Source organism: Syngnathoides biaculeatus, chromosome 6, assembly GCF_019802595.1.
Source record: "Syngnathoides biaculeatus isolate LvHL_M chromosome 6, ASM1980259v1, whole genome shotgun sequence".
In the NCBI taxonomy this organism is placed as follows: Eukaryota; Metazoa; Chordata; class Actinopteri; order Syngnathiformes; family Syngnathidae; genus Syngnathoides; species Syngnathoides biaculeatus.
In genome coordinates this window covers 6,887,944-6,913,581 of record NC_084645.1, presented here as the reverse complement: position 1 = coordinate 6,913,581, position 25,638 = coordinate 6,887,944, and the positions used below count along the sequence as shown (strand labels likewise).

The window sequence follows — 25,638 nt, the reverse complement described above, 5'->3', positions numbered from 1 at the left end:
GTTTCTCGCTCGGAAGTGACCAGGTTGGATTGGATAGGATTAGAAATGAGCTCATTAGAGGGACAGCCAAGCTGGATGTTTTGGAGACAAGTTCGGAGAGCAGACTTCGATGGTTTGGGACATGTTCAGAGCGCGGAGAGAGTGATATATTGGTAGAAGGATGGCTGAGGATGGAGCTCCCAGGCAAAAGAGCGAGAAGGAGGAAGACCAAAGAGAAGGTTTATGGATGTGGTGAGGGAAGACATGAGGGCAGTTGGGGTTAGAGAGGAAGATGCAGGAGATAGGCTAAGATGGCAAAAGAGACACGCTGTGGCGACCCCTAACGGGACAAGCCGAAAGGAAAAGAGAAGAAGATGTATATATATATATATATATATGTATGTATATGTTATGTATATTAATATCTAAATATATATATATATGTGTATGTATATATATGTATGTATGTATATATGTGTATGTATATATATATATAATATATATATATGTGTGGTATATATCATATATGTGTGTATATATATGGTATGTATATATGTGTATGTATATATATATATATATATGTGTATGTATATATATTATTGTGTGTATGTATATATATATATATATGTGTATGATATATATGTATGTGTATGTATATATATGTGTATGTATATATATATGTATTGTGTATGTATATAATATGTGTATGTATATAATATGTGTATGTATATATATATCTATGTGTATGAGATATATGGTGTATGTATATATATATATATATTGTGTATGTATATATAATGGTTGTATATATATATATAGATGTGTATGTATGTATATGTGTATGTATATATATATGTGTATGTATATATATATGTGTATCTATATATATATGTGTATGTATATATATATGTTATGTAGTATATGTGTATGTATATATGTGTGTAGTATATATGTATGTATGTGTATATAGTATATATATATGTATGTATATATATGTAGTATATATGTGTATGTAGTAGGGTTAGGGTTAGGGTAACCCTAACCCTATGTATGTATGTAATATATATAATATACCACATATATGTATATATATACACAATATACAATATATAATGTAATAGGTATATATATATATGTATATGTGTGTATATATATATATATATATATAGTATATGTATATGTGTATTATATATATATGTATATGTGTATATATATATTATATATATATATATGTATGTGTATATATATATGTGTTGTTGATATATATATGTATATGTATAGTGTGTGTATATATGATATATATATATGTACGTGTATTTAGGTGTACATGTACATATATGTGTGTGTGTGTATATATATATGTATATGTGTATATATATGTATATGTGTATATATATGTATATATATATACATACACGTGTATTTATGTGTACATGTACATATATGTGTGTTGTGTGTGTATATATATATGTGTGTGTGTGATGTGTGTATATAATATATATGTGTGTGTGTGGTATTATATATAGTATATATATATGTGTGTGTATAATATCTGTATTAGTGTGTATATGTGTTGTGTATATATATGTATATGTGTGTATATGGTGGTGTATATATATGTATATGTGTGTATATATGTGTATATATATATATATATATCGTGTTAATATATGTGTATATATATATTATATATGGTTGTGTGTATATATATGTATGTATATGTGTGGTTTTATATATATATATGTGTGTGTATATATATATGTGTATATATTGTACATATATATATTGTATTATATGTACATATATATATGTGTATATATGTACATATATATATATGTATATATATGTACATATATATATATGTATATATGTACATATATATATATGTATATATGTACATATATACATGTGTATATATATATATACACATATATATATGTACATATATACACATATATATATGTACATATATACACATATATATATGTATATATATATGTGTGTGTATATATATGTGTGTATATATTTATGTATGTGTATATGTGTGTATATATGTGTGTGTGTGTAGATGTGTATATGTATATACGTATGTGTGTGTAGATGTTTATATGTATATACGTATATGTGTATATGTATATGTATATATGTATATACTTCTAAGTGCACCTTATGATCGTGAAAATACAATACATAAGGGGAAAAATCTGTGAATACGCAGGGCTGTGAATGGGTAACTGCACACTGTGTGTGCATGGGTGTGTGTGTGTGTGGTGTGTGTGTGTATATATATATATATATATATATATATATATATATATATATGAAGAAAAGTATTTGAACACCCTGCTATATTGCAAGTTCTCCCACTTAGAAATCTTGGAGGGGTCTGAAATTTTCATCTCAGATATCAAATCTCTTCCCTTGAACAACATGGTTAATTAATTTAAACCTTGCCTCTCAACCTTTAGCTTTATTGCCTTTTCATCTTCTCTCTCCGGGAAACCCAATATATCAACCTTTCTTCCAATTATTATATCAACCACCTCCCAAGCTTTTCCTCTCATAGTTTCATAGTATAGCTCGACAGCATAGGATGGTGGTGTGTCTGATGACTGGTGGTGAGTAGGAACATTAAGAAGACAAAGGCAGAGCAGAAAACCATGTAGTGGAAGCTGAGAAAGCAAGAATGTTTTGCGGCCTTTCAGAAAGAGGTGAGACAGGCTCTCGATGGACAGGAGGAGGTTCATAAGACTGGGCTACTACAGTCAAGGTGATCAGAGAGACAGGCAGGAGAATACTTGGTGTGTCTTCTGGTAAGAAAGGGGAGAAGGAGACCTGGTGGTGGAACCCCAAAATACAAGAAGTCATATCAAGAAAGAGGTTAGCGAAGAAGTGGACATTGAGAGGACTGAGGAGAGGCGAAAGGAATACATTGAGATGCGATGTAGGGCAAAGGTAGAGGTGGCTTAGGCGAAACAAGAAGCATATGACAGGGTTCGGACGCGTCCCTAAAAGTCCCTAAAAACCCCAAAATTTTCGAAGGTGCATTTAGGGGCTCCTAAAAGTCCTTAAAATCTGCGAAAACCGGTCAAGCCCCTAAAAAGGCCTTAAATTATAAAAAAATCAAAGGGAGGACCTCTACCGCCAAAATTCTCCCGAAAAAAAAAAGATTTTTTATTGAAAAAAATAGCGATCTTGCGTCTAAAACAGCCGGAAATTGTTAACGGAAGTCACCGCGTTGACAACGAGTCGCCATCTTGTCGTTAATATTCCATTGTTCGTTTCCGTGAGTCGGCATTTCACTTCGTCGTCGTTACGTCTTTCATCGATCCAACTTGTATCATGGGGAAGTGCATTTTTCAAGATGCTTGGGTTGAAAGTAAGGAGTTTGGAAGCTGGGTGTGTCGAGATGCAAAAGATCGGCACATGTTTTACTGCCATCTGTGCAAGCAGAGCTACCAGCTAGGAAAGATGGGCGTCAAAGCGCTGGAGTCGCACCGGAAAAAAAGGAGACATGCTGATTTGGCGAAGACTCTCTCATCTTCCGTTGGTATGAATCTGTTTCTAAAATATAAAGGTAGTGAAGCATCAACTTCAGGCAGTGGTACTAGCAGTGCATGCGCACCTACAGTTGTCCAGCCATCGACTTCAACCAGCCAGAAGTCAGGCTCTATGAACGTAGTTCAATACACGAAGGTGGACTCGTTAAAGCAGAGATCGTGTGGACTTTAAAAGTGATCTGCAGCCATTACAGTTACAAATCTTGTGAAAATAATTCGAAAGTGTTTGCAGTCATGTTCCCAGACAGTGACATTGCTAAAAACTACCACTGTGGGGAAAGGAAGACTTCGTACCTGGCTACATTTGGCATCGCTGCCCACTTTTCATCTCTACTGCCTCAAAGCCAAAAAAGCCAGAATAGAGACTGACATATCTACGCTTAATTGAAAAGGCTGACAGGCTGTGTGAGCAGGCAGAAGAAAAGAGGAAGCTGAGGTTTATCACCGAGCCCAATGCACTCAGAGGCAGAGCAAAGGACAAGAGAGCTTCTTTGGCACCTCTGCAGCAGCAAATAGAGGAGGCACTGGGTAGGCTCAAGGAGCTAGAGTAGGGGTGCTGAGACAGACATTTGTGTATATAGTTGCAATTGTAGTTAGAATCTGTTTTTCTGTAGACTGTTATGTGAAGACGTTGACAATGGTCATATCAATGAGAACTACCACAAGGGGCGATAGGTGATCACTGTCACAGGTACTTAGGTACTGGAACCTTTGATGAACCAAGAACAGCCGATGGCACCATTGGGTGGGTCTTTTTTCCTTACTCTTGATTTCCCATGATGGCCCTAAATTTTTCCCGTGTCAGCCCTAAATTTTTCATGTCAGCCCCTAAGAATGGCCCAAAAAAGCCCTTAAATTTTTTGGGTCCGACGGAGTATGAACCCTGTATGACGACGTACACCAGGTTGGACACAAAAGAAGGAGAAAAGGATCTCTACAGGTTGGGAAGGACGTGCAGCAGGTAAGGGTGATTAAGGATAGAGATGGAAATGTGTTGACTGGTGCCAAAAGTGTGCTAAATGGATGGAAAGAGTAAGTACTTGCGAATAACAGTATGGTTTCATGGCTAGAAAGAGTACCACAGATGCACTATTTGCCTTGAGGATTCTCATGGAAAGTACAGAGAAGGTCTGAAGGAGCTACATTGTATCTTTGTAGACCTAGAGAAAGCCTATGACAGAGTACAAAGGGAGGAACTGGTACTGCATGCGTAAATCTGGTGTGGCGGAGAAATATGTCAGAATAGTACAGGACATGGATGAGGGGAGCAGAACAGTAGTGAGGTGTGCCGTAGGTGTGACAGAAGAATTTAAGGTGGAGGTGGTGCTGCATCAGGGATCAGATCTGAGCTCCTTCCTGTTTGCTGTGGTAATGGATAGGCTGACAGATTAGATGAGACTGGAATCCCCTTGGACCATGATGTTCGTGGATTACATTATGATCTGCAGTGGGAGCGGGCGGAGGAACAATTAGAAAGGTGGAGGCATGCACCGGAAAAGAGACGAATGAAGATTAGCTGAAGTAAAACAGAATATATGTGTGTGAGAGGCATGGAAGCGGTAGAGTGAGGCTCCAGGGAGGAGAGATGGCGAGGGTGGACGACTTCAAATACTTGGTCAACAATGCAGGGCAATGGTGAATGTGGTAAGGAAGTGAAGAAACGAGTCCAAGCAGGTTGGAACAGCTGGTGGAAGGTGTCTGGTGTGTTATGTGACAGAAGAGTCTCTGCTAGGATGAAGGGCAAATTTTACAAAAAAAAGTGGTGAGGCCAGCCATGATGTAAGGATTAGAGACGGTGGCACTGAAGAGACAACAAAAAGCAAAGATGGAGGTGGCAGAAATTAAGATGTTGAGGTCCTGGCTCGGCGTGAGCAGGTTGGATAAGATTAAAAATTAGCTCATCAGAGAGACAGCCAAAGTTGGATGTTTTGGAGACAAGGTTCGAGAGAGCAGACTTTGATGTTTTGGACATGTTCAGAGGCAAGAGAGTGAGTATATTGGAATAAGGGTGTTGAGGTTGGAGCTGCCAGGCAAAAGATAGAGAGGAAGACCAAAGAGAAGGTTGATGGATGTTGTGAGGGAAGACATGAGGGCAGTTGCGGTTAGAGAGGAAGATGCAGGAGATAGGTGCACATGGAAAAAAATGGCATGCTGTGGCGACCTCTAACAGGAAAAGCCGAAAGGAAAAGAAGTTCCAATTTTCCAAGTCCCCCACATTCACTTTTCAGATCTGTGCTTTCCTCTTTTCTTTCTGTCAAAAACATGCTTTCTTCCTCTCGTTCGTCTTTGACCTGCAGCATCTGAACTTCTCCTGGTGCCCTGTCGGTGAACTGTGCCAATGCTCAACATTGTTAATCTGAACCACCATTGATCCAGCGTGGAATTCTGAGGAAAAATGCTCATATTTGGAAAATGTTTCAAACCGGTTGCCATTCCCAATACAACCCTTTGCATTTATATGGATTTGGGACAATTCGATCTGCCTTGTTGTAATGTTTTTCAAAGGGCCATGGATTGGCAATATCTTGCTTCTAATCTGTTGCCATCATCATTAAAGATCATTTTCATCATTACAGATTCATTTTCCCTTGCTGCTTTTCATGTTTTTTCAACACATTTGTATTTACCTTTCTCTTGTTTTTTTTTTTTGTCATGTCATCTGTTGAGGTTGAAGTGAGTAAAGCCTATTTTGACAAAGCGAAGAATAGAACGTACAGAAAAGTAGTCAGAAGATAACTGTAATGAAGAGAAATGTACTTATCACCAGACGTAAATGTCACACAAGTCCTCAAATGATGGAAGCAAATAATATACAGTATATGATTTAAAGGATTTACAATATTTTGGGTCCTGTAGTTCTTTGGATTTTCAGATAAGTATAACCTGTAACTGCTGCTCTTCAATGTTTACCAATGGTTTGTACTCTCAGTAATGAAGGTTTCTCTTGAGATGCATATACACATAACCATCGACATTTTTAATGTAATATTTTAGTTCAATCAACAAAGTAGATGCGGGGTCGAAAATAGATGGATGCGATTTTATTTCCAACGGTATGATAGCATGCTTGTGGATTGAAAATGTAGAAACAGGAATAGCAGTCATTTTTTTCTCTCAACAACTAAAATCGTTGTTCAGCAAATGCTTGCAACAGTGATCCATATGTGAAATATTGACCTGTCATCCACCAGAGACCCTTACATTTGTTTAGGAATAGACTATCAGAACCTGTGATGTGAATATTTGGTTGTAAATTAGTTAAAACTGTTGAAAGACTGCGACTGTGGTGCAGTGTCATTGTAACTCATATGTGGAAAGTGACATGTAGTGGTCAAATTAAATATGGCTCAATATCAAACCCCATTTGAGAGTCTCTTACTTTCTCCAGGAATCCAGGTGGTCCACAAAAAGGCATAGAACTTTTCAGTCCCACACACAAAGAAACATTTTTATATACATAAGAGTTTTCCGACCACTATGACGACTTGTACAATATAAAATAGAAAAGCTGTGTCAAACATTATGTATTCACAACATAACAATGCTCAGTTTTGACATTCATAGTGATTTGAGGTATCACGTTACCAGTGTGTTAATTACTTGCGTTGCAGCTAGTAGTAGTGTAGAACAGTTCAGCATCATGATAAGCTGTCTCAAATATACGAATATGTCTCAGTATTGCTGAGATGTATACCATTGCAAACAATAAATACCGCTAAAATTGTCAATTAAACTGAGCATGATGATATTTTAGATATCTTTTTTTTTTAATCCAGCTAAGGGTCCACATGGTCAGAATCTTGTGGATTGTCAGTGTATGGTGGAATAGACAAAACACATGGAACACCCTGCTTTGGTCGGATTTAAAAAAAAAATAATAATAAAAACAAAGGTGGGTGAAGACTGAAGAGGCCACTTCGTGTGTAGTTTTCTTTCCACTAGAAGTAAAGGTGCAGCCAAGGTGTGAAAAGGCAAAGAGGTGTTTTTCCACAACAGGAGACAAAAGGTGCATTACTAATAAAGCCCAGTTTGTGCTTCATTGTGGTCGGAATTGTGGTCTAAACCTTCAAAGGGATGTTACTTGGGCTGGATTCAACTGCCACCGTAAACACATGAAAAAAAAAAAAAGGGTGTTCGACCCACTGACAAAAGTGACTTAATTCCTAAAAAGTATATTTAATATTATTGTAACCCAATGTGACATTGAGTTTGAACATTAACACTGACCTTAAATATTGAAACCCCAATTTAAATTAAGTTGGGATGTGTAAAACGTAAAAACAATACAATTTGCAAATCCTTTTCAACATATATTCTACTGAATACACTACAACAACAAGATATTTAATGGTCAAAATGATGAATTTTTTTTTGTTTTTACAAATATTCTCTCATTTTAAATTTGATGCCTCCAACGCATTCCTAAAACATTAGGAAAAAGGACAAATACGACTTGGAAAGTTGACGTATGCTGTCCCATCAATTTTAACCATCTTCCCTGTCCCTGCTGAAGAAAAGCAGACCCAAACCATGAGGTTGTCACCACCATATTTGACAGTGGGGATAGTGTGTTCGGGGTGATGAGTTGTTGCTCTAAATGCCAAACATATAATTTTGCATTGTGGCCAAAAAGTTCCATTTTGGTTTCATCTGATCAGAGCACCTTCTTCCACATTTGGTGTGTCTCCCGGTTGCCTTGTAGCTTTTTATTGATATTGTTTACAAATGGCTTTCTTCTTGCTACTCTTCCATAAAGGCCAGTTTTGTGCAGCGTATGACTGATTGTTGTCCTATGGACAGACTCCCACTTCAGCTGTAGATCTCTGCAGTTCATCCAGAGTGATCATGGGACTCTTGGCTGCATCTCTGATCAGTGTTCTCCTTGTTCAAAGTGAAAGTTTAGAGGGACAGGTGGGTCTTGGTAAATTTGCAGTTGTATGATACTCCTTCCATTTCAATATGATTGCTTGCTCAGTGCTCCTTGAGATGTTTAAAGCTTGGGAAATCTTTTTGTATCCAAATCCGGCTTTAAAATTCTCGACATCAGTATCTCGGATCTGCCTGGTGTTTTCCTTGGTCTTCATGATCCTCTGTGCACTTTAGACAGAACCCTGAGACTATTACAGGGCAGGTGCATTTATACAGAGACTTGATTACACACAGGTGGATTGTATTTATCATCATATGTCAACATTGGATCATTCAGAGATCCTCACTGAACTTCTGCAGTGAGTTTGCTGCACTGAAAGTAAAGGGGCCGATTAATATTGCACACCCCACTTTTCAGTTTTTTATTTGTTAAAAAAAAAAAATTGTTCTACTTCACGATTGTGCCCCACTTGTTGATTCTTGACAAAAAAAAAAAGAAAATTTTATATCTTTATGTTTGAAGCCTGAAATGTGGGGAAAGGTTGAAAAGTTCAAGGGGGCCAAATACTTTCACAAGGCACTATATGTAATTCATAATAGGTTGAAAAGATTTGAACATTATTTGATTACTTTTATTCTATTTTATTTCCATTTTACATAACATCCCAGGTCCATTAGGGTCTTGTAGGAAAATGTAAAAAATGTAATGTCAGTCGAGTTAAATTCAGTAAGAGTAAGTTAAATAAAAATATCCCATAATAAATCTTTTAAAAGAAACTTCTCAAAGATTAAATGCACTGATCTTAACCAAGTTAAAAACAACTGTACTGTATTTAGGTGATGTTTATTTCATGTACCACTTTGAGAATCATTGCTCAAACTAGTCGGGACCAAAAGCATAATACTGGTAAGCCAAAAGAGGAACTAGTCATGAACAAAACTGACATTTGTTCTACTAGTCCACTAAACAGTCTTACTGGCGTAAACAAAGAACATACTACTAAGCCTATAGGAGCACAAGTAGTGGGGGAAATGTTACTAGTAAGATGCAGTGATTCTACTAGTGCTCAAAAGGTGCAACTTAGTACGTGGACCTTAAGCTGCATAACAAGGCTATTGGCAAAATGCTTTAAGAGCTTTCCTTTGCTGTTTGTAACCTCCAAATGTCAGGACATCAGATACCGAGTGCTCCCGTGGTGTAAATCCAGCCTAAAAGCCACCTGGAGAGTCTCATGCAGAGGGCGAGGGGGGGTCTGGGTTGGGTTCATATTGGTAAGATGCCCAGGCATGCTGCAAGTTCCTCGGTGCCAGACTGTGAGCGGCCAGGTTATGGGTTTCCAGAGCCTGCTGGCAGGCTGCGCCCCCTGGACCCTGAACTGAAGCCGGGGATTGGTGATGGTCGGGAACGCCCAGCTGCTGCGGCGTGTCCAGCTCATCCACCTGCGGGCCAGGGGGATGCATGACCACTAGCTGGTCCTGGGGGATGTCCGCAGCAGCAGCAGCCAGGTTGGTGGTGGACTTGGACTTGACACACTGAAAGTCCACATGGCGGCTCTTCCCCTCCTCCTTTTCCCACGACATGCGGATGAAAGGACGCTGGACGTAGTTGTAGATGACCTCCGGACGACCTCCCGGGCGCCGCTTCACCTTCTCTTTGTATGTTGGGTAGCCTAGAGAGGAAGAAGTCCAAACATTAAAAACGGGAGAAAAAAAAGTTCAGTACGCTACGAACGACTATTTACAAACAATTTGGGTTATGTATAAAAAGCTGTTCGAGGTGGACGCTCTGTCTCGACGTCCACGGACATCCAATCACAAATCTAATAGCAATTGTGATGGACTTCAGGAAAAACGAAGAAAAAAATAATCTAGAAATCAGTTTATATTTGTCCCCAAAAAAAATTTACACTCGGTCTTCTATGTATTGAATAGTAGTGTCTAATTAAAACAACAAACAAATTGTTTGCGTTATTACATCAAAATAACTCTTTACAGAGATGGAACTTTTGCCTAAATACATATTGAGCGACAAAGATGCAACCAGCATCTGCCACATAATAAATTAAGACTGAAGAGGTGACTACTATCGTGCAGACGTTTTTCTATAACAAAAAGTTAACAAGGGGCTAAACAGTCAGAATTGGACCTAAGACAAAATGGGGAAACTGCTAAAGACTGTGCTAGGAAGCACTTTAGAAGATCTACAGTTATTGATCCTGCCTCACACAAGACAACTAAATTAAAATTAAAATCAAATGAAACTAAACTAAATGCAACCAATCAGGTTTGTTGTTGTTTTTTGATCTTTATTAAGCTGACAAAAAAATTAAAAAAGCACATGCTGATGATAACGTGAGTGAGGCGATTAAAAAAAAAAAAGGTCAAAAGGAATGTGGGTCAAATTCATCTTTCAAATGACAGTGACGTCTTTCTTTTTTTCTCAACAGAAAAAGATCACTTTCCCTGGATCCGTTTGTTGTGTAAAAATCAGTCAATGAATAAGAGAAAAAATAGACAAGAAAAAAATCCTTACACAGCCATCTTCCCCTTTGCTTTCCTTATTTAAGGTGTATAAGTAATCAAAGTGTTGTGATATTTTAGTGGGTTTGTTTTCAGTTCAGTGTGGACCCAATCTCTCCTAGTCAGCTGAGAAAGATACCAACACACCGATGACTCTAGTGAGGATAAGCGGTTAAGAAAATGGATGGATGATAGGGTGTTTTCACTTATGTCTTTATTGTACAATATTTATTTGTAAACACACACTGATAAAAAGTTAAGTATATTTTAATTTGAGAAATGATGAGGCTGTCACTGACTAGGTTGGACCAATGACAGTGATGTAACTGTTGCTCAACTCTAGTGTTCTGAGGTGAACATTAAGATGTTATACTGTAGGGGTGGTGTACCAGCCAGAGATGAAGAACCACATTTTTTTCCTACTGTCTTATGGCAAAGAACCACCTCATGAACATTAAAAGATCCAAAGAGCTATATCATACAAATGGATATCATTCCCTCCTCACGCACACACATACGTTTACTCAGCCAGATTCATTGTAGATGTCACACACCGACATAAGTAAAAATCGACTCCTACAGAGTACCAATACTACACGTTAGTACAGTAATTTTTTTTTAAATTAAAACTGTGTGCTCCCTCACACAAACAAATGACCAGTTCAACCAAGGCTTGTCCACACTAAAATACTCACATGATTGGAGGTGCAACTGTGAATCAATAGCCATGCCAATGTCCGATATTCTCTGTTCAGTGTGGCGGGACAGTTGGAAGTTCTGATACAATTTGTTTAAGAGTTTTGTCTTCCGGACAAGAGTTCAGTGACATCAATGAGGCATTTTTTTTTAATACATTCCCCTTCATTGTATGACGTTTTGGTCCTTGCAATGTTCCAAGCCAGTTGACATGATGTTAGTGTTTCTCTCTGGATGCTTTTTTTTGTTTGTTTTTTTTTAAATTGCATTGGTTTTTCAAAGTGACTAACTTGTGACTGCAAAGTTAAGTCCCTTTAGGAAATTCCAGGTCAACGTTAGCATGGAATAAACTGAAGTGAAGATTTGAAGCTGTGAAATGTGATAGAAATCTGGCATAAAAGGCAGAGAGTGTTTCGCTGTTGAGCTCAACCCCAAAAAATGAAAAATATGAGCTCTCCCGCTCTCCTAAAAACAACCTGTGTTCATCCACTTATATTTTTTTACTGTGTATTTTTCCCTGGCATTTTGAGAGTGAAAGTGACAAATTATTTTCTCCAAAGAGCACCATCCAACTGGGAAACATTCAGCTATTTTCATTCAATGGGAAAGTCAGTTTTGCAAAAATACCATGCTAACCTTTCCTGCTCCAGTCACGTGACCGTGGTCAGGAGATGTAGTGGAGACATCTTCTCCATACCGAGGTCGTCCTGCTCGGAGTTAACACTCCCTTGTCTCGTTGCGCACCTGAGCCCGATGGCAGGAACAGTAAAGCCATTCTTTCCTGGTTGCCATCGTGCTTTTTTTCCTTCTCACCCTCCGCTGACCAGTCCCGTGTCACTCACAGGCCAATGCACAACGCACACAAACACTGAGCTTGTTGTCAAAATACCTGTAACAACTGTAATAAACTCAAGCGAAGCGCACATGCAAATACCGTAATCAATGCAAGAAAAGCTCGCTCATAACTACTGAAATGAACTCAAGCAAAGCACACGCACATAAGCAGAACTTCGATATGCTTTCATGCCATCACCAGAGCAGCAAGAAAGGAGGCAAAGAGCCCCAGGTAGGCCACCCCCTGTTATACTGGTTGTTTATGTTGTGGTGATCATATTTCTTATCTTCCAGATATAAGTTGCAGGTAGAGTTGCCGTTGTAGTTTTTTCTTTTTTACGTTGGAAGATGGCCTCTATTTAGAAATCCCCCACAACCAAAATTCTGATAAATGAATTAGAATACCAGTCTTCCTCTTTGGATTAAAAAAATAAATAAATAAAACTTTGGTGATTTCAGTTTAAATATACCTTCTATTCCCAATCGGATTTTCTTAAGTCCTCTGTCCTTCAACACCGACTTGGCCACATCTCTGTTCTCAATGTATTTGAAGAAGCGGTAGAGTTTGGTGCTGTAGATAACTGTTTATATAGAGAGAGACATTTATGAGTAATGTTGACATCACCATCTTTTGACATCACATCAGCACAAACAAGACTGACAAGGAAATACCTTGGTTCACCAGAAGAACTCGTGTTGCAAATCATTCCACAGCAAATGACCAATGCTGTGTGCAACTAACTGTATGCCAGATTGAGTTGATATAATGGCAAAATATGTTAAGTGAAAGACCAACAAAGGTACTATATGTAGCAAACATTTTCAGGGGGATCATATTTATTTTACTGCTAAGCATAGCCGACATGACCATTAGACACCTTAGGCAAATACTAAAGGAGCCCTGCCTTTTGGCATGATCAGGGAAAAATAGAATACATTGAAGGTACTGAAATTATATTAAATTGTTATGGTTATGGCTATTACTATTATTATTTGGCCAATTTAACTGTTATACAGTGAAGACAGTAAGTATTTGAACACCCTGCTAGGTCCTGCGAAGTTCCCTATGCTGTCGAGGTGTTCTAGGATACAGTGCAGTCCCATCTGCAGAGGTGTTTTCTCAGTAGGCAAACTGTAGTGGATCCAGCAGGGGACCTGTGACACTCTTGAGGTAGTCCAGCGCAAGGAGTTCAAAGGACTTCATTAACATGGATGTCAAGGTAACAGGCCTGTAGTCATTCAGGGGAACCATGGGGAACAGGATGATGGTGGAGCATTTGAAGCAGGATGGACCTTTGTGAAGACTGTAGCCAGTTGGTCTAGCCAGACTTTGAGGCAGGATGCGGACAAAAAGTCTGGGCTTACAACTTTAAATTTTTTTTGTTTGAAGATGCGTCTCACGTCCTGTTCGTGGTTGGTCAGCGCAGAAGTAAGAGGTGTTGAAGTAGTCAGTGGTGTGGCTTGCTGGGTGTGGGGTGTGAATGCCAATCAATCAAAATCAAATCAAAAGTCTTTAATGTCATTATATGACTGTGCATACAACGAAATAACAAGCACTTCTCCACAAGGTCCTTGTACAAATAAAATAGAATAACATGAATGTATCCTTTCCAAATCTGCAGTAAAAGCTATTCAGGTTATTGGCTAGCTTACTACTGATCTTCACTTGGTGGAGGGATATTGGCGCCTGTAAATGGTTAGCATTATAATGCCTGCCAGACTGATTTGGTTCTGTTGGATCTGTTGTTATGTAAACATACTCTTGTTTAGTGGATTATTTAAACAATAAGAGCCTTACTCTGAGAGTACTCCTCTCCCATCTGTGGTGGGTACTCTTCATCCCAGTCCACCACGTCGTCATCGGTTAGCACCACCACGTGGCACTCCCTCTCTCCGCTCTGTGCACTGGCCACCATCAGCGGGAGCACCATCTCCTCCAGGTAACACTCAAACTGGCACCTGGCACCGTCGTTGGACAGTTCGTGCATCAGGGCACCTACAGGGACAATGACAAAAGTAAGGCCAAGCCACATAAATGTGATTGTCAAAGAAAGGCAAATGTCTTAGGTTAGACTGTGAAGAGATTACCAGGTAAGCACCCTGGATCCATACAAATAGAAAACAAGTAATGTACTACCAGTGAGAAGCACAAGCAAAAAGGCAGGTAGAAGCACAATCTCACTAAGCTGTTGCAGTTCTTACAATGTGTTGTGGACACAGTCATGAAGAGGAAATGTGTGGCTTTTGAAAACTGTGGAGAAAACCAACACCCCTATTATGAGTGTAAATGTAGTCCTCATAAGGCAAACTCAATTTCAAAATGGAGCTAAGACATCTTGCCCTATTTATCACATTATTATTTATTCATTATTAAAGTTGAATTGTTCCACTCTTCTCATATTTATAATTTTATGTCAAGGCAAAATTATTTCAGTCTACAGCAAAAATATTAGGAAATTGTATATCCAGAGGGAATAGAAATTAATGGATACAATTTATGTGTAGGTTTTATTACTCATACTGTCACAAGTTATAATGATTACTTGACAACTAATTTGTTACCAAATTAATTGAGAAACTATTTTGATGATCAATTAATAATTTAAAGATGTTTACTTAAAATTGTCCAAATCCTCACCAATTCAGCCTCTCAACAGTAAATAGTCTTTCAGTAGTCCTTCATGAAAGCAGACTGATTATCTTTGTGTTCCATCAAAATAAGACCTTAGCAAAAATTTTATTTTACTTTGGAAAACCATGATGAACATTTTTGGCTTACTTCTGAAATGTTACAGCCCATCCCAGAAATTGTATCATGGTCAATTTATATTTGTGCATTTTATGTACTGTCAATGTAAAATTAGGTCCTTTTTTGAGTAAGGCTGGAAATGTTTTGATTTTTTTAATCTGATACATCGATTAATCAAAAAAAAAAAAAAAAAAAATCAACAGGTCAACAAAGAAAGCAATTATTAAAATGATTGTTAGTTACAGCCCTATTTTTGTTAGTTACAGCCCTATTTTTGACAAATGATACACCCATCCATCCATTTCCTAAGCTGGTTCTCCTCACAAAGCTCATGGAAGTGCTGGAGCCTATTCACGCTATCTTAGGGCAGGAGGCAGGGTACACCCTGAACTGGTTGCCAGCCAATCTCATTGCACATATAAACAAATAACCATTCACACACATTCACAACTACGGGGCATTTTAGAGTCCTCAATCAAACTACCATGCATGTTTTTGGGATGTGGGAGGAAATTGGAGTTCCCGGAGAAAACCCACTCAGACACAGGGAGAACATGCAAGCTCCACAAAGGCGGTGCCGAGATCTAAACCCTGGTCCTCAGAACTGTGAGGCAGATGCTATAACCAGTTGTCCAGCGTGTAGTGTCAGATATATTTTTATTGTGAAACAATTACAAGCCCATCAGAGCATTTTTGCAAACATTATTGATGTTATTTTTTTTGTGGGTCTCTTCAAGAAAATCAGTTTTGAAGAAGTTTGGACGTTTTGTATAATTAGTGAGTTGCGAAACTACTTTTCAATCTTGATTCAGTTTGATAGGTACAAAAAAATATTTTTTTAAATGGTTTTACTTTTTTTTTTTCCAAATACCTGTATTCGCACATTTCATATTTGATACCTGCAACACAATAAAAAAAAATGGGAGAGGGGCAACAAGACTGGAAAAGTGGAGAATGCTAAAAACACCTTTTTGAAACATTCCATTGGTGAACAGGTTCATTGGAAATAGTCTCATAATTAGGTATAAAAGGACCATACACGAAAATGCTCAGTTGTTCACAATTTTGTGAAATGCAAATAATCCAACAGTTTAAGAATGTTTTTCAATGTATAATTGCAACAAATTTAGGGATTTAATCTTTTACGGTACACGTAGGCTCTTCAGAAAACCATTGTCAATTAACACAGTTAAGTTAAAACTCTGCCATGCAAAGTGCGAGCCATATATCAACAACACCCAGAAATGCTGCCGGTTACCTTCTCTGGGTCGAAGCTCATATGGACTGAGGCAAAGTGGAAAGGTGTGCCATTGTCTGACGAGTCAATGTTTGGAAATGTTTTTGGAAAACATGAATGTAATGTCCTCCAGGCCAAAGAGGAAAAGGATCATTATCAGCGCAAAGTTAAAAAGTTAGCATATGTGTTGGGAGAGTCGTAGTGCCAATGTCATTGGTAAATTGCACATCCGTGATTGGACCATTAATGCAAAAAGGCACTTACAGACTTTGGAGCAAAATATTCTGCCATCCAAGTAATGACTTTTTCCAGGGACGTCTGTTATTTTAGCAAGACATGCCGAGCCACATTCTACACGTTACAACACCGTGGCTTTGTAGTAATAGAGCATCAGTAATAAACTGGCCTGCCAGCAGTTCGGACCTGTCTCCCATTTTAAATATGGGGTCCACTATGAACGTACAATGTGAGACCTAGGACTGTTGACCAACAGAAATTGTACGTCAAGCAAGAATGGGAAAGGATTCCACCTACAAAGCTTCAACAATTACTGTTCGCAGTTCCGAAACGCATGCCTAGCTGATGTAATGCAATGGTAAACATACCCCTGCCCCACCTCTTTTGGAACATGTTGCAGCTATAAAATTGAAAATGAGTAAATATTCCCCCCCCCAAAAGAAATAACATAAAAAAACAAAAACAAAGTCCATCAGTTTGACCATGAAATACCTTGTATTACAAGTGTATTGAGCTAAACATTGCTTGAACAAAAAGTTTAATGATTTTATTCTGTTTTAATTTACATTTCACAGAAGGTCCCAATTTAATTGTAATTGGGGTTTACCATATGGCATATGCAACGGTGCACAATTTCACAAATTACATTTTTTAAATCCAAATTTTGTTAATAATGATTTCAGTTCATCCAGCAGTGCAATTATGTGGAGAATGGACAAATGAATTAAAAATTGTTCTCCTCATCTGATCCAACCCTCTGAATCAAACTAAAACTGATACAATGATTTACTTTTCAATTTCTGTTTTCAGCACACAAAACAAAATTCAGAAAAGCTGCATATTGCGCTTTCATACAGAGGAGGCCATAACAGTTGGATGATGTTGCATAATCTCCTCCTATTTAGAACATGTTGTAACTGCTGCCCAGTATGAATTGTGCTCAATACTATTTCCATGATCTTTGTTTGGGTACATATTGGCGTGACGATCGTGTAAAGGTCTGCTACTTTAGGATCACTAATAAATAGTTGTAGTTGTCTCTTTGTAAATAATCATAATTCCATTTACAAACATTTCCATCGGCTGTCTAAACTGAGCCCATCTAATTTTTCATTTATGAACCTCAATATAATATGAATAAACAGAAACCATTCAAAAATTATGGTTCTTTGAGCATCAGGTCCACTTGCACCGTAAAACTCTCAGTTAATCATGACCTAGTTATGCACACATGCACACACAGCAGCACCCATGACTAGACACTGCTTCTCCCACACACTCCCAAACAAGCAGGCATAATATTAAAGTCCTGTGTAAACATGAGTCCACATAGAACAGGCAGAAACACACAGTACCTTGCTACTTTAATAGTAAGCAGGCTCAAACAATTGGGTGTTCATTTACTACGCAACACTTATGCAAACGGCATGCAGCTTATCTTGTGTGTTAAGTCAGGAATTTAAATCTTTACTATAGTACAGCTAAAATTAAACCAGGTTAGTTGCATTCATCTAAGACCCATGAAACAATGACACTTACCAAAAATGGCACAACAAAATTAAGTAGTACATTAGAGTTCAGCTCCACACAGTGTGCACAGTGCGAGTACTCACTGAGGTCTCTGCACTTGATGGTACTGTAGTTGAAGGAGATACACAGGTAGTCACATGCCTCCCTCAGCTCAGGAATGGAAATGCCATCAGGGCAGCGGATCATCCCTGATTTGTAGTAATCCTGCCGTTTTCAGCGCCATCCACACAAGTAAGTGAGCAGGGAGACACACACACAGACACACACGGAGAATGGTAAACAAGACGCCATTATTGATGCTGAGTCACGCACCAAACGAGGGGGGGAATTGTGTGTGGGAGGTGAGGGAGCGGAGTGCTTACAAATGTAAACATCCGGCAACATCATAGGCACTAAAAAGAGAGTGAGTGTGATAGGCGAGTATGAGGGGTGAGGAGAAGGAAGATGCTGTCGTCACACTCAGTGTTCCAATTTCCTAGCTCTTCATTGCTGTCTGCATACTGTGTAACATGTCAGTGGAAAACACCCTTGGTTGTGATGGAAATCATCGCTTCGAGATTTGCTACCACACCCAATTGTCTCATTATATACAGTCATCACTTGTCTATTGCAGTTCTCTTCCTGCACATTCAGTGAACCGCTGATTTTTTTTTTTTTTTTACTGATGCGTGTAGTGCGGTCACTTATCTGCAAATCTCTGATGCTTCATTAGCTATTTGATTTTAATGTATTCATGAAGAACATGAACAGAATTTCACTGCTTAACATACAAGCCAGAGTTTCATGAAATATATTCACAAATTCCAGCAGCGTCTGCAGTGATGTGGACTTTGTATTGGTCCACTGTGGTGACCAATAGCCTGAGCCTAAAGGCAGAGCGCTCCGATTTTGCAGTCAATCAACATTCCTATCCTCACCTATAGTCATGAGCTGTGGGTCGTGATTGAAAGAACAAGATCACGGGTACAAGCAGACAAAGTTACCCCACAGGGGGACCGTTCTCTGACTTAGAGAAAGGGTGAGAAGCTCAGTGATCCAGAAGGGGTTTGGAGTCAAGCTGCTGCTACTCCACATATTAATAAACCAGGTGAGGTGGTTCTGGCATCTATCGAGGATGGCTTCTGAACGTGTCACTGGTGAGATGTTCCGAACACATCCCATTGGGCATAAGCCCCAAGGGTGACCCACGATACGCTGGGACTACGTCTCTCAGCTGGCCTGGGAACGCCTCAGTATCCTCCTGGAAAAGCTGCGTGAAGTGGATGAGGAGAGGGGACCTTAAGCTGCTGCCGCCGTAACCGAACTGCTGAGGAAAATGGATGGATGAGTGGATACCAACCTAGGCCGGACATGTAGCTAATGCACAATCAAAACAATATGGACAGGAACAAATTAATGTAGAGCAATGTTTAGTATGATTTTTTACAACTGCAGTACTGTAGTTAAAAATCTCTCCTCCTCCCTGTGAGGATTTTTACGTAACCTGACTTCACGTGTTGCTGCGATTCACAACTAATGGTTGTAGTAGTAGTGCGAGTGGTACAGTCACCTGACTTGGGTGCAAGCAACATGAGTTTAGTTCCTACTCAGTGATGTGAGTGCAAATGGTTGCTTATGTTTATATGTGCCCTGCGACTGACTGGAGGCTAGGTTGAAGTTCGGCATTTGCCTGAAGTCAGCTGGGATAGGGTCCAGCATCCAGTGACCCTGAACAACACAAGTAGTATTAAAAATGTCTAGATGTGCTGCTGCAACATTAGTGTTCAGGTAACCTTTGCCTCAATGGTAATGACACTGCCATGAAATGCTAATATCTATCTTGTTTCCAATGGTATGTTAGGATGAAGCTAGTGAACGCTATGTAGTTTTAAATAAAAGATGTGTAATTCTCTTTGTTTGACCTGTAGTTTGACAATAAATGACTTGTAGCTCAGCGATAATAAACTGCTCTCAAAGCCTCTTTTTTGAATAGTTACTGTTCTCTGCCAGACTGCGGCTTGCTATGAAGTTGACCTGTCACTTGCCACAATACAGTGCTTATATATCCAGTTTGAGCTTACAAGTCAAAACAAGACGAAAAAAAAACCCCACCAAACCCGTCCCGCAAAATAAATAAATAAATGGAAAAAAAGAAAATGGACCAATTGATGGCTCAAAAAAAAAAAAAAATAAAATTTAACAAAAAAAAAAAAAAAATCACCAAATTGATGGCTCAAACTAAAAAAAAAAAAAAAAAACCTCAAAGCTAGAAAACTGTCAGGTCACCTGTAGCTCAAGGCACCACTGTACTTTAAATTAGAAAAAAATTTGATCGAGGGATTGGCTTCGATATTTTAAATGACCCTCTTTCAGTAAGTTTCCCATAATAATTAAAATAATAAAAAGGATATCCATCCACTGTCAAGATGCCATTATAGGGTGTGCAATGCAACTAAATTGGCTATTCATTAGACTTTTTAAAAACACGCATTTGTTATGACTGGCTTGATGGTTGTAATGAGTTACCTTTATGAATTTTATTGTACATAAAAATCACATGTTGTTGATTTGATAACTTTATGGCCAGTATTCCTAAGCACAAGTGTTGCCAAAGGAGTTTTAAAGCGCAAACCAACTGGTCTATTCAGCTGTGGAAAGATATTTCATTGGAGAAGAATAATGCTTTTGTCTGTAACCTATATTTAGGTGGTTGAAGAGCAATAATGCTGTGAGCTCATTAATTGGGGATTAGTAGCGCAGTCAAAAGTCTTCATCTTAGTGAGCCATTTCAGGACAATAACATAGTTTCAATGTTAACAAACAGTTTAAGAAAACCCTTTTCTGTCCAAGCATTGCACACATGTGCACAAACAAAGACACATAAAGGTATGGTTGGAAAGTTTAGTGTGAAATAATGGAGACCTGACCTCAACCACCATGCTGGAATGAACGAGAAAACTGATTGGGAGCCAGGCCTTCTTGTCCAGTGTTTGTCCTCACAACTACTCCTTTACAAGAATTCTTAAAGATAAACAGCACAATAATCTAGTGACACATTTCATGCTGTTACCTATTCTGTGCAATGGTATTCATGCCTTTGCGTACATTTGAAATATTGAAAAAATCTCCAAGTGTAATGTGTAGGTGCCTACTGACAAAAATCAAAGCAGGAAAGAAGAGGAACACAACCACAAAGAGATAATGGGAATTGGAAAAGTGACACAGCAAGAGACAGCAGGATAGGAAGGAAATGCATCAATAAGAAACTGTGAAACGATGAGGCAAGACTTACCAAAATGGCTCGAAAGACAGTGGAGCTGATGCCATCCGCTACCTCAAACTCTCCTTTTTCATTGGGCCGAGTGAAATTGTTGTCCCGCCCCGAACCAAACATTCTGATCACAGATGAGAAAGAAAAACGTTTTTTTAAATCTAAACAGATGGACAAAATTTTTGTCCCACTCTGTTAATGAAAGAAACCCCCACAATGGTCCCTGAAATCCCTAAACTGACAGAAGTAGTAATAAATAAGAATGCATTGAAAATTAACAAGTGGAAATCAGACATTCCTTTTCAACTGTGGTTTAACAGAAACATAAAAAAAAATGAAACGGATCAGGACAAATCTAAATGGTAGCCTTTGAAAATATATAAAAAATATAAAATAAAATATATACAATACATACATATCAGAATGAAAGTGTACACCTCTCTCATCACCTCTTGGTGGCAGTGGCATATTGGAATGAAGGCGTACAGCAGTGTGATAGATAAATTAATAAGTGGAAATCAGAGATTCTTTTTCAACTCTGGTTCAACAGAAACATTAAAAAAAATGAAACGGATCAGGACAAATGTAAATGGTTGCCTTTGAAAATATATACAATACATACATATCAGAATGAAATTGTACACCTCTCTCATCACCTCTTGGTGGCAGTGGCATATTGGAATGAAAGCGTACAGCTTTTTCATAACTCCTAGTTGCCAGCATACAATTACAAAATGGGAAATTGTTTTTGATTTTCCCTTATACTTATGTATATAATGCACACTATTGACTTTTGACCTTTTTTGGGGGGGGTTGCATTATATATGAGAAATTGCAGTATTTAAAGTTGGCTGGGTAGTATTTGAAGTTGCCCCTGTGTGAAAAAGTAATTACAATCCTTGTGATGTCATGAATTAATTGTGGCTGATTACGATTTTTGCTTAGTTTTCACAACCAAGCCATTCCACTTCCAGATTAGCACTTGTCGCTTGAAAGGGGCACCGTGTTCCTTTTTTAGATGTTACGTTTAGAAAAAAGGAACGAAAAACCTTTTATTAATCAGTCTCATAAATTGGAATGTTGCTACACATTAAATAGAGTTCTCAATGTTCACAGGCGGTACTCAAACCATGAGACACATCAAGACAGGCACTGACATTTTAGATGGAATTTAATAGAATCTACATCAAACAGCTATAATTACAAACTATAAAAAAAGGAAACAAACTAATGATTAAAGAAAAAAAAATCAGGCGTATGAAAATGGACGTTTGTTTATCCACGTACGTGTGTATGGGTGTGTGTGTGTGTGTGTGTGTGTGTGGCTGCTGGTTTGGGATCAAGTGTATTGCCGTTAACGTGTGTGTGTGTGTGTGTGTGTGTGTGTGTGGTTGCTGGTTTGGGACCAAGTGTATTGCCGTTTAATGCATTTAGCCAGCGTGAGATGACAACGTTGCAGCGACAAGAGAAGCTAGTAATTTTCCCAAATGTATTGGGCACTGGTTGTTCCCTGGAGCAAGCATTATATTGTGTCACTTAGGCCTGCAGGACATACCAATCCAATTGCAGGGAGGAAGATGCAGGGGCGCAGGCCATTGATCAAATGGCCAAAGGTTTGTGATAAGGCTTTATGGAAGAAGGTCAACATGCATCTCTGCAGCATAGTGGAAGAAATCAATCAAATCAAATCAAAAGCCTTTATTGTCATTATATGCTGTGCATACAATGAAATGATGAGTGCTTCTCCATAAGATGCAATAAAATGGAAAAGAAATTGAAGAAAATCTTCTGTTAAAAAAAAAAGATAAAACATCAAGGCACAGTTGTTACTAAAATAAGTAAATAAATAAATGCACAAAAGTGCTCTTGCAAAATGTTACATTACCTTGTTGTTATGTTCAGTGGTCTGAGTTCCAGGAGTTGATCTGGGAAAAAAGCTGTCCTTGAATCTGGTTGTCTGTGTTTTGTGGGACCTGTACCGCCTGCCAGGGGGCAACAGGCTAAACAGGTGATGACCAGGATGTGAAGAGTCCTCTACAATATTAGTTGTTCTGCAGTGATAGCGGGAGTTGGCAATGTCCTTAGGGAGGGCAGAGAGCAGCCAGTGATCTTTTGGGGCTGATAACCACTCTTTACAGAGCTTTCCAGAAGCACCATTATAAAGAAGCTGGAAAGGACGGGTGATCTCATCCATCAGAGACCCCAAGTGCCTGTTGTGCCAAGCCCTGCAACACTGAAGAACATCTTGGTTGGGAGCAAGACCAGCCTTACTCAAGGCCATTACACCTGGCAGCACAACCAAGTCCTTAAGTGTCTTGCTGGTGTTCTGGAGAACCACCGGATGAGGCTGATGCCCTTCCACCCTTGTCATCCAACTGGCAACCAAGGCTGTTTGTTTGGGAGGGGGAGAGTCAAACCGGCCACATTAACAAGCCACCAGACAGCGGACAGCTGGGCAGTGCACAAGACTGGAAGCTGCTGGCAAGAAGCTCTGTTTCTCAGCTGAGATTGCAACTCCCACCCTACAACCAGATCTGGTGCTTTGGTCTGCCTCTTTCAAACTAGTCCATATCATCTAGCTCACAGTCCCCTGGGAGGGAGCAGTCGAGGAGGTGTATGAGCGGAAGAGGCTAAGGTATGCAGGACTTTCAGCCAAAGTGCAACAGGAGAGCAGAGGTACGACCAGTGGAAGCAGGCTGCAGAGGGTTGAAAGCCAGCTCAACATCCAGGCTACTCAGAGATGGGAGTCTTAGGGAAGGCCCATCAAAAGGAAGTCAGAGATCTCTCCAAGGCGGCGGAAAAGGCCAGCCAATGGCTGTGGATAAAGAGAAAAGACCCCAATCGGGCTTTCAAAAGAATTGATGGGACATTGGGTTGAACCTGGGATGCTGGGGTTCAACTGCTGAACCCTCTCGAGAGTATCATGGGTCTTTCAGCGACTTGATGACAGAAGGAAGCCCACATGAGAACCCATAGGGTGCCATCACTTAATTGAACATTCCACAGAGCCTCATCGGTGCCTAAAATATGCATGAATTGAGGGATATTAACATCTAATTCTACATAATACATTTGTCCATGCCTGATTCATGAGATTCATTTCAGGAGTATGGGATGGCGAACCCCCTGATACGGGCTCTTCAATCCCAGTATGGCCAGTGTCAGAGTTAGGGCCGCATTGCCGGCAGTAAGTCAGAGCTGTTTCTGGTGAGAACTGGAATTCGCCAAGGCTGCTCTTTGTCACTGATCCTGTTTAGAACTTTTATGGACAGAATTTCTAGACACAGCAGAGGTCTAGAGGAGATCCGGTCTGATGGCCCGAGCACTACATCTTTGTTTTTTGCAGATGATGTGGTTCTGTTGGCTACATCAAGCCGTGATCCCCAACTATTTCTGGAGCGTCCTCCAGGGGATGAGTTGAAATATTTTAGGGTCTTTTTCACAAGTGAGGAAAATATGGCATGGAAGCTCGATAGGCAGATTGGTGCAGAAACTGCAATAACGTGGACTTCGTATCAATACGTTGTGGTGAAGAAGGGGCTAAGCCAAAAGGTGAAGCTCTGTATTTACCGGTCGATATATGTTCCTACAATCACAAGCTGTGGGTCGTAACCGAAAGAACAAGATCCTGGATCTATCAAACGGCCAAAATTAGTTTCCTTCACAGGCTGTCCGGACTCTCCCTTAGAGATAGGAGGTGAGATGGGATGAGAAGCTCGGTCATATGGGAGTGGCTCCTTCACAATGTGAGTAGCCATATTAGATGGCTGGGGCATCTGTTTAGGATGACTGCTGGAGGCCTCCTTGTTGGGGTGTTCCAGGCAAATCCCACCGGGAGAGGACCTTGGAGACGACCCAGGACATGCTGAAGGGACTATGTTTCTCAGCTTACCTGGAAAAGCCTTGGGATCCCCTTAGAAAAGCTGGAGGAAGTGGTTGGGAAGAGGGAAGTCTGGGCTTCCTCGTAAAAGGTACTGTCCCCGTGACCTGACCTCAGATGAATGGAAGAAAATGGATGTATGAATTCAAAATCAATGTCTGATTTTCATTGTAAATAAAATTTTAAGTGTTGGCCTCACAGTTCTGAGGTCCAGGGTTCAATCCCAGCCCTGTCTTTGTGAAGTTTGCATGTTCTCCCTGTGCCTGCGTGGGTTTTCTCTGGGCACTACGGTTTCCT

At 39.3% G+C, this 25,638-nt stretch overlaps 1 protein-coding gene across 5 annotated transcripts in view; it reads right to left on the bottom strand.

Moving 5' to 3' along the window:
• Window positions 1-9,236: 9,236 nt before the first annotated feature.
• Window positions 9,237-25,638, bottom strand: part of LOC133501727 (BTB/POZ domain-containing protein 10-like) — a 39,481-nt gene continuing 23,079 nt past the window's right edge. For 3 of the 5 annotated variants that reach the window (XM_061821629.1, XM_061821631.1, XM_061821628.1), the window contains exons 4-8: window positions 21,483-21,585; window positions 18,295-18,415; window positions 14,257-14,454; window positions 12,929-13,039; window positions 9,237-10,078 (exon numbers count right to left, since the gene is read on the bottom strand). In XM_061821629.1, coding sequence (XP_061677613.1) covers window positions 9,639-10,078; window positions 12,929-13,039; window positions 14,257-14,454; window positions 18,295-18,415; window positions 21,483-21,585 — 973 coding nt within the window. In that variant the 3' untranslated portion in view covers window positions 9,237-9,638. Of the gene's footprint in view, window positions 10,079-12,928; window positions 13,040-14,256; window positions 14,455-18,294; window positions 18,416-21,482; window positions 21,586-23,016; window positions 25,539-25,638 lie in introns of those variants that run through there. The other 2 variants (XM_061821632.1, XM_061821630.1) reach the window with 2 other exon arrangements.